The sequence below is a fragment of the Teleopsis dalmanni genome, chromosome 1 (assembly GCF_002237135.1).
Source record: "Teleopsis dalmanni isolate 2A chromosome 1, ASM223713v2, whole genome shotgun sequence".
Lineage (NCBI taxonomy): Eukaryota > Metazoa > Arthropoda > Insecta > Diptera > Diopsidae > Teleopsis > Teleopsis dalmanni.
Genome location: NC_051846.1, coordinates 131,890,137 through 131,900,704, shown reverse-complemented (window position 1 = coordinate 131,900,704; position 10,568 = coordinate 131,890,137). Strand labels below are relative to the sequence as shown.

The following is a 10,568-nucleotide window of genomic DNA, read 5'->3' as shown; positions in this document are numbered from 1 at the left end:
CATTCCCGTCCACTTGAATTGACGGCGAATTCGGAAATACGTTCGCACCGCCCCCTGGTGGCCCCCTACCCCCGTATCATGAAATTGCTTCAACACTCTTTGTATTTCCTCTGGGTCCGTTAAAAAAATGGCCTCATCTCCACCCCTATAGAGTCCTCTATTGGTGGATTGATCGACCTTGGGTTATTTTCCTCTGTACTCTTCATCTGTGCCCTTGTTGTTACCACAAACTCTCCCGGAATCCTGCTTAGCGCATCTGCATTTTGATTTGGCTTCCCCGGCTTATAACGAATTTCGAAATCGAATTCAAGCAATTTTAAACTAAATCTCCCTAATCTCGAACCTTGATCCTTTAGATTAGCCATGCCTCTCAAAGGTTTATGATCAGTGTAAACCTTAAAATGCCTACCCAAAAGGTACGAGCGAAAATTTCTAGCCGCCCATACTATCGCTAGGTATTCTTTTTCAATGGTAGAATACCTCCTCTCGGCCGGATTCAATACACGACTTGCGTAGTACACTGGTAAGTCCTTGCCTAATTCCCCTTGTGATAATACCGCACCTAGCGCAGCATTACTTGCGTCTGTTGTCAGATTAAAAGGTAGGGAGAAATCCGGAAACTGAAGTACTGGGGGATTAGTTACCGCAGCCTTAAGTTGTTTCATCGCGGCTTCACATTGTTCGGACCACTGGAATTTGACATTCTTCCGTAATAAATGATTTAACGGAAGAGATATTTCAGATGCTCTTGGTATGAATTTCCTATAATAATTATTTAGACCAAGGAAAGCTTGTAACTCCTTTACGTTTTTTGGTGCGGGTATATCTTGGACACATTTTACCTTTTCTGGGTCAGGTTCAACCCCCTTTCTAAACACTTATGTCCCAAGTAAACCACTTCCCGTCTCAAAAATTGACACTTACCAGTTTTTAGCTTTAACCTATGTTTCCTGAGTACACCGAATACCCTCGGTAGCCGCTCTTCGTGATCTATCAAATTCCGTCCATGAATAACGATATCATCTAGGTACACAAAACAGTCCATACCTTGGAGGCCTGTCAAAATGCTGTTCATTATCCGCTGAAAAGTCGCTGGGGCCCCCGATAGACCAAACGGCATACGAACAAATTCATAATGACCTGTTTGTGTACTAAAAGCCGTTTTCTTCCGGTCCCTGGAGTCCACTAATACTTGATGGTAACCGCTAGCCAGGTCTAAAGTGCTGAAGTACCTGCAACTCCCCAGCTGATCCAATATTTCGTCTATCCTGGGAATAGGGAACACCTGTTTTTGGGTTCTCTCATTTATTCTCCGGAAATCAACGACTAGTCTCCACTTCTGGTTGCCGTCTTGGTCGCCTTTCCTAGGCACCAGTAGGATGGGCGAGTTCCATGGTGAAATACTCGGAGCTACAATTCCCTTCTCCAACATCTCGTCTACTTGCCTCTTTATTTCATTTTTGTGGGCCTCGGGAAGCCTGTATTGCTTAGTATTTACTGGAACTGTTCCAGGACCCATCGCTATTTTGTGGTTCAATACCGTAGTATAAGAGAGGTCCTCGCCTTCCAGGTGAAATACTTCCGGAAATTCCCTGACTATACTCTCTAGCGACTCCCTTTCTTCTGGATTAAAATAGCTACTAAAGCCAATTTCATCAAATATCTGGTGAAGTTGCCCTGATTCACCATGATGGGGCCCCAGGTTAGCCTTGCTAGTATGTATTTCTCCTACCAGGGTAGCTTCATTATCTACCAGGCTCCAATCCTCCAGTCTCCAGGCCCTCGAACCATGTTCCAACCCCAATCGCACCTGGTATTCATTCCCGTTCAGGACATGTACCACACCAACCCCCTCCTTGAAGGTAGTTAACGTACCTCCAATGTAGACTTGAGGAAGAATTTCCGCTTTGTCAACCACCATATCTCCGTCCGGAATATCTGCTTTGACTCGCACTATCATTGTGGACCTGGGAGGGATTGTCACTGCCTCTGCAATACAAATCCCACTCTCAACTCCATTCTTTATAAGCGGAAAAGTCGTTATTCTGGTCTGATTATGAAAAAAACTTAACGCGCATCAATCATTGACCGATTTCACAATTCATCTCTACCCAGCAACCCGTCTGCCGGTATCTCACTTCCCTCTGGTACAACATGTAGATTTAACTATAGACCTGGTTCGTTATTATTTGTAGCGATCACCGTCCCCTCTGTCATAATTCTTCCTCCAAATACTCCTACGAGCTCTTTTTGCTGTGATCTATCTATTCCTTCCTCTACCGCCAAAGCTTCGGATTTAACCAAACTGGTATCCGATCCCGAATCCACCAATAGGAGTAATTTCTTCCCTGTCGCTACATCACATGGAAATTCTACATAAGCATCGTCGCAGTGCTACGAACACCTTGAGTAAGCGTTAAAGTTAATTTCCTTATCACTCTTACTTCGTGAATTAGTTTCGTCACCTTCTCTTGTATATATGTACGTCTTTGCCCATATATCCTTTACAGCCCGAGCAATTGTATAAAATGTCATACATAGTGTTGCCGAAAATTGCGAATAATTTAAAAACCTTTGTCTGGCAATCATGACAAACAGCTGATTTGGAGACTTCGAAATTTTTAGTAACATTTCCGTTTTTCATTTTCTCTCTTTTCTTGTTTGTGATTGCTAGACAAAGGTAAGTAAATTTTAGTTTAATTTTTCAATCGTAATATTTTACTGTAATCATTAATTATGTTACAGATTTTTTAAGCGCAAAATAAAGAGTGCTATTTAAAATTGTCAAAGGTGCATTTATATACTTATTTTTTACAACAAGAAATTCTTAAAAAATCTTTCAAAGATGGAAAATGATAATGACGTGGAGCTGCCTCTTCAAAAAGATTTAACATCAGCAGCCATACTTGAAGTTGGAGATGCAGATGGTGATGATAAAATCTCACACAAACACAATGAGGATGATGGTCAACATAGTAGACAACAGCAGCAGCCCAGCGCCAACATTACTCGAATAAAACAACTTAAGTTGCAACAGCTAGAAGAGTCGTTGCAGATTAGGGAGAGCTATTTGCGGGAAAAATTTAAAATCCTCACTGCAGATAGTGACGACGAGGGTATCGTGGAATCACATTTACCTGAAGTTGGGCCTCAGCTGAATGCACATCAAGCCGTAGCTGATGAACACTTTTCGCCACATGGCCAACCTCATCTACAGAGTACACCAAGGTTAGTAAATAATCCATCTCTTTATACCTTACAGATCGCTCCCACGCTTACGTCGTCTCAGCTAGCAGCGCGTCAATGCATACCGAGAGATTTGCCTACGTTCCGCGGCGATCCAGAAGAATGGCACATTTTTATAAGTGCGTACGAGCAAACTAAGCAAATCGCAGGTTTCTCCGATTATGAATGTCTAATGCGCTTACAGAGGTGCCTCATTGGTAAAGCGCGCGATGTAGTACGCAATATGTTGGTGTTGCCTAATATGGTTGGAGAAATAATAAACACTCTTCGTATGTATTTTGGACGACCAGAAATAATTCTAAATAAGTTAATTGAGAAAATGCGTCAGTTACCGCCTCCAAGGGGTAGGCTGGGCGATTTAATTGACTTTGCAGTCAACATTAATAATGTAGTTGCAACAATTGAGGCATGTAAGCTCAATAGTTATTTTAATAATCCACTCTTATTACATGAGTTAATAAGTAAATTAACTGAAGATATGAAGCTCAAATGGGCACTACATTCAGCATCAATAGCCGAACCTACACTTCGCGATTTTTCAGCGTGGCTCTCATCTTTAGCAAATGCGGCAAGTAGAGTAGCTACACCTTCTTTTTTAGATAAACCACTAAAAAAGGAAGGACGAGTGCACGTACATCAGACAGCTGAAATGACAACCACGGCAGTTAGGTGTTACATCTGTGGCGGCGGACATAAAATAATGGAATGTGAAATATTCAAGAACGAGCCTACTAATCAACGCTGGCGCATTGTCAAGGAAAAGAAGCTGTGCCGACAATGCTTAGGCGAGCATAGGCGTCGCTGTTTCAATAATAAAGTGTGTGGCATTGATGGCTGCAATGCACGACACCACCCCATGCTGCATTCTCGGATAGACCAATCTACGCCAGCAATATCTTTTACAGCTAACAATGTTTCATCGGATGTAGTAGAACAAATAAGTTTAAGTCCATACTCAAACAAAGCGTTACTCAACAACCATAATTCATCAGTGAATAAAAACTGGTCATATTGCCGAATTCTTCCAGTTACTTTATATGGCACCAAAAGGACTATTAACACATATGCATTGATGGACGATGGGTCAACACTAACGCTTATTGAAGCAAGTCTAGCCGATGAATTGGGAAACGATGGTATCCAGGATGCGCTATGCATTAATTGGACAGGTAATATCAGTCGACAGGAAAATAACTCAAAAAGGCTCAACTTACAAATTTCTGCCAATGCTCCTCAAGCTAAAAAATTTCCATTGAAAAATGTCCGCACAATAAGCAACTTACGCATGTCAGCAGAATCTTTTGCAGCTGATAAAATAAAACAATGGTATCCGCATTTAGATGGCTTGCCTCTAGCAAGTTATACAAATGCTGTCCCCATGCTGATTATCGGCGTAAATAATCCAAACTTAATTTCAGCACTTAAGGTGAGGGAGGGTGGCTGGCAAGAACCCGTGGCGGTGAAAACACGTCTTGGTTGGACAGTTTTTGGTAGTGGTGAATTAAACCACCGTAACAACTTAAACCTACACAAATGTAGCTGTGGACAAGAAGCTGATAGGGAGCTTCATGAGTTAGTAAAGACATTTATAGTAAACGAGAATGTCGCGGTGGCTACCCCAAAAGCAGAATTACTTTCAGTTGAGGATCAGCGAGCAGAGGAAATAATGCGCAAGTGCCAGTTACGCGGAAACCGCTACGTTGTCAATTTGCCATGGAACACCGATACGGTCGAATTGCCAAATAGCTTGCCGATGGCTTTACGTCGAGCGGAGTGCTTACGTCGAAAAATGCATGGGGACCCTGAATTGTGTCAAAATCTAAAGGAACAAATCACTACTTTAGTCAGCAAGGGCTACGCAACTGAGTTGCCACCAGAAGCAATTAACGAGCGAGGTGGGAAGATTTGGTATTTACCAATTTTTATTGTGCGCAATCTACTTAAACCGAAAAAGCATAGATTAGTTTGGGATGCTGCAGCCAAAGCTGAAGGAGTGTCACTAAACGATTTTTTGCTGAAGGGGCCGGATATGCTGCGACCACTTATAAACATATTATTAAATTTTCGTATAGGAAGAATAGCTGTCTGTGGTGACATTGCTGAAATGTTTCATCGAATTCTAGTACAAGAAGCAGATACTGATGCTCAGAGATTTCTATGGTTCAGCGAGACATTTAAAAATATTTGCGTTTATAAATTAAATGTAGTTAGCTTTGGTGCGCGATGTTCACCATATATAGCGCATTTTATTCGAAACCTTAACGCAGAAAGATTTATAGCTGAAAATCCTAGAGCAGTGTACGCTATTAAAAACAATCATTACGTGGATGACTTTATAGATTCAACAAATTCCATTGAACAAGCAATAGCATTAGCCGAGGCAGTTCGCAACATACATGAACAAGGTGGTTTCCATATGAGAAGCTGGACAAGTAATGCACCAGAAGTTTTAGCTGCGTTAAACGAAAATGGTGAACAGACGGGTAAGTCGTTTGATAATAATATCGACACACTTCCAATCGAAAAAATTCTCGGCATGTATTGGGACCCGAAGTCAGATTGCTTTAAATATGTTTTAAAATTCGTTCGTTTACGTCGTAATGTTTTTGCAGATGAAATTGTACCCACTAAAAGAGAAGTACTTCAAATTTTAATGTCCATTTTTGATCCATTGGGACTGGCAGCTTGCCTCACATCATATTTAAAAATACTTATTCAGGATATTTGGAGAAGCGGAATCGACTGGGATCAACCACTGGTACCCGATCTTATGGGCAAGTGGTTAGCTTGGGTTGCCTGCATGCCTATTTTTGCTAATATTTCTGTACCCCGTTGTTATTCACCATACATAACAGAAAGTTCATGTGATGTACAAATTCATACATTCGTAGATGCGAGTGAGTTTGCTTATGCAGCTGTATCATACTTCCGCATTAAAGATAAATATGGAGTAAGTACGAGGATCGTAGCAGCAAAAACCAAAGTCGCTCCAATGCGACCAATGTCTATTCCAAGAATGGAGCTACAAGCTGCTGTAATTGGCACACGGCTTATGAATACAATATGTAAAGTACACACATTTGATATTAAAAAGCGTTTCATTTGGAGCGATTCCAAAACGGTGCTAAAGTGGTTGCGTGGTGATCCACGTCAATTTCAACAATTCGTAATGTTTCGCATTGCAGAAATTCAAGAAGCATCAACCGTCGAAGAGTGGAGATGGGTACCCACGAAATTAAATACTGCAGACAGTGCAACGAAAACAAAACAAAGTCCCGAATATGTGCAGCGGTGGGTCGAAGGACCAGAATTTTTGCTACAAGACGAGGATAAATGGCCAACTGAGGTGGACTTAGGTCCGATGGAGACCAGTGAAACTCGTGCAAAATTTTTATATCATCGCGAGACACAACCATGTTTCAATTATGAATATTTTTCATCCTGGATCAAGTTGTACCGTGCCGTTGCAAATTGGCTACTCTACATTGGGAAACTAAAGGCTCGTTGTGGCGGTTTCAATGCTACAAACGTTATTTTGACTGTTCAACATATTGAGCGCGCGAAGCTCTTAATATACAAAAGCGTGCAACAGGAACTACTTGAAGATTGGTCGACACTGAAAATGGGGAGAATAATAGAAAGGAACAGTCCGTTATATAGGTTGCAGGTGTATATGGATAACAATGAGCTCATAAGAGTAAAAAACAGAGCGAGTAACTTTACGAATGAGTGTAAACCTCAAACTGATTTTATTTTCTTACCGCCAAAACATAGAGTATCGTACCTTATATGTGCGCACTATCATGAACGATTTTATCACATCCAACATGAAACTGCTTTAAATGAGGTCAGACAATTGTATTTCATACCAAAATTAAGACCATTATTCAAATCGATGCGACGAAACTGCAACATATGTAAAATTTCATCGGCAATACCTCAAGCGCCGCAAATGGCCTTACTTCCCCCAGCACGACTAGCAGCTTTTCAACGTCCATTTACTCATGTGGGTATTGATTATTTTGGACCAATGGTGGTTATTGAGAATCGCAAAGCACTGAAAAGGTGGGGTGTTATAATAACTTGTTTGACTATCAGAGCCGTTCACATCGAAATCGCCCATAGTCTTAGTACTGACTCATGCCTAATGTGTTTAAGAAATTTTATTGCCAGACGAGGAGAACCTATCACCATCTACAGCGATAATGCAACGAATTTTCACGGTGTCGAGAACGTTTTAAGAAAGGAGTTAAAGAACATTGATTCCTCGGTTATGCAACACAAGCTAGCTCATCAAGGAATAGACTGGAAATTTAATCCACCGGCAGCACCACATATGGGAGGAGCGTGGGAGCGACTGATAAGAACAATTAAGACAGTGCTGTATCAAATTTCGCCATCTCAACGTTTTACGGATGAAAGTTTACGTACTGCATTACTTGAAGTTGAAATGATCATCAACTCGCGTCCTTTAACCTACGTGTCACTCGATAGTGAAGATGAGGATCCAATAACTCCAAACCATTTCTTGTTGGGGAGCGCTAATGGTTTGAAACCATTTTGTGATGCTAAGAGAATCGATCCAAAGATGTGCTTGCTACAATCTGAGATGTTTGCAAATCAATTTTGGCGACGATGGGTGCGTGAGATACTTCCGACATTAACGCGTCGCGGCAAATGGTTCAATAAAGTGAAACCCATTACGGTAGGAGACGTTGTGCTGATAGTTGATGAAACGGCTAAGAGAAATACTTGGGTAAAAGGCATAGTTATCGAGACAACTGTAGCGAAAGACGGCCAAGTAAGACGAGCTAAGGTCAAAACAACAAAAGGCTTTTTGGAGCGCCCTGCCGTAAAGCTGGCCATTCTGGATATCGGCAAAGTTGACGCAAACGACATTGGGGTCGCCTGCGGGGAGGAGAATGTTGCCGAAAATTGCGAATAATTTAAAAACCTTTGTCTGGCAATCATGACAAACAGCTGATTTGGAGACTTCGAAATTTTTAGTAACATTTCCGTTTTTCATTTTCTCTCTTTTCTTGTTTGTGATTGCTAGACAAAGGTAAGTAAATTTTAGTTTAATTTTTCAATCGTAATATTTTACTGTAATCATTAATTATGTTACAGATTTTTTAAGCGCAAAATAAAGAGTGCTATTTAAAATTGTCAAAGGTGCATTTATATACTTATTTTTTACAACACATAGTAAAATCCCTAACATGTGTTTACCTTCCGTCCAAACATGTTTGAAGATCTTTTTAAAATTTAGTGGTAACGTTCTCCTCGATCTCCCGTGTAAATTTATTTTATCTCATATAACCGCTGTCTCTCTTTTAGTTTTTTTCCTCCATACTTTATTTCCTGGTTCCTTGAAAAAATTCTCCTTTCCACAAACGATGTCTGGCCGAATTTTACAGGGGTCGCATCCGGTATCCCAGTCTATCGGCCTAGACTGGGCCGGTTTGCGTTTCCCGAACTGGGTGGTTCCCCTCCACAGTCTCTAGCCATATGCCCTACCTGGCTGCATTTAAAACACTTAACCTGAGACATTGCCACATATCTGCCTTTGGCTCCCCTGTCTCTCCCTGTCTGGGTTATGAACCTATCCGGGTTATCGCGACAAAACCTATTCATGTTGTGCCCCCTCACTCTACACACCTGACAAAACAAGGTTTCGAGCCTTTTAAAACAATCGTCTGCAACGTGTCCTGACTTATTGCAATAACTGCTAGCCTTGCTTTGCCCAACTGTACCATTAGACTTAATCTCACCACTTTCTCTGCACTCAGGCCCTTGTTCATGTCCATACTTCCCACATAGTGTGCAGTACGGTGTGTTTCGCCTTATGGAGCAATCTGCCCATCCATGCCCTCCTACTCCACAAAAATTACACTTTAATACCACCTTATGGTCCTCACTGGATACATTAACATTCACCACGTTATCCCCAAACAAATCTTCCGCTGACTCCCCAATCTCTATAAGTTGACATAACTCGCCATCCTCCGCACCGACGAACCTATGTCTCAAGTTTTTGTCCTTCAACCCTTTAATGAAACATCTGTTAGCTAAACGCCGATATTCGGCCACCTGTGACACTGTTTTATCCGCGGACCATTGTGCGTTTATTACATTGTGACCGAAAAGTTTCCGGTCACAATGTACAAACGCAAAATTCTTAATCTTCATCAATATTTATTTTATCTCCTTCAAAATATGCTCCATTAGAAGCGATACACAAATGCCAACGTTTCTTCCAATCATCAAAACATTTTTTATAGGCGCTTTCCGGTATGGCTTTGAGTTCCCTCTGCGAATTCTGTTTTACGTCTTCTATGGATTCAAAACGCGTTCCTCTGAGTGGTAATTTGAGTTTGGGAAACAGGAAAAAGTCACACGGTGCAAGATCAGGTGAATACGGTGGCTGTTCGATGGTATTTATTGAATGTTTGGCCTTAAAATCGTTGATAATTTTGGCTCGGTGCGAGGGAGCATTATCGTCATGAAAAATCCATGAATTATCCTTCCACAATTGAGGCCGTGGTCTCACGACCGATGCCTAGCTCTCGTGCTATTTCTCTAACACTCACATGAGGATTTTGGAACACGATTTCCTTTGCCTTTTCAATGTTTTCGTCGGTGGTAGAGGTCGAAGGTCGTCCAGAACGCGGCATGTCTTTGACGGTCGTACGACCGTCCTGAAAGGCTTTGTACCACTCATAAACTTGAGTTTTCGATAAAACTGATTCCCCATAAGCCTTTTGTAGCATTCGCAACAAAAATTTCGTTCGAAACACAAAATTTGATGCAAACTCTTTGTTCAATATTTTTTTCCATTGTTTTTTTCGCAACGCACTACTGAGGTGAACTGGTTTCAACAGCTGCCGTAAACGAACTGTCTGACAGATCGCGCTCATTTTTGGCATAGTGATTAAGGACAGTGCTGCCAAACTACATAAACTTAAAATATCGAAAAATATACAGCGCGCGAATTTTAAATGAGAACTTCCGAAAACCTTTCGGTCACAATGTATATCTTCTGCTTCGATCAGTAACGACTCTATTCGTGACCCAAAAGACGTTACAGATTCTGTAGTGCGCTGAACGCATCGATTAAAATCATTACGAATCTGCTCTAAAGATCGTCTTTTTAGGTACGCTTTCTTAACGGCCATACACAAATCATTTACTGACGTGAAACTCTTCCCTCCTATACTTTCATAAGCTGACCCTACCAGTCTTTGTTTAATACAGGTTGTTAGACTAAGAGAGTCTGCGTGTGGCAGTGCCTGTTGAGCCAACTCGCAACCCGCTACAAACTT

General features: G+C 41.4%; 1 protein-coding gene across 1 annotated transcript; it reads left to right on the top strand.

Annotated features, from left to right (window-relative positions):
• Window positions 1–2,845: 2,845 nt before the first annotated feature.
• On the top strand, window positions 2,846–8,191 carry LOC119666163. The gene has a single exon (XM_038075446.1). The coding sequence runs from the start codon at window positions 2,846–2,848 to the stop codon at window positions 8,189–8,191; it is 5,346 nt and encodes a 1,781-aa protein (XP_037931374.1).
• Window positions 8,192–10,568: the final 2,377 nt, after the last annotated feature.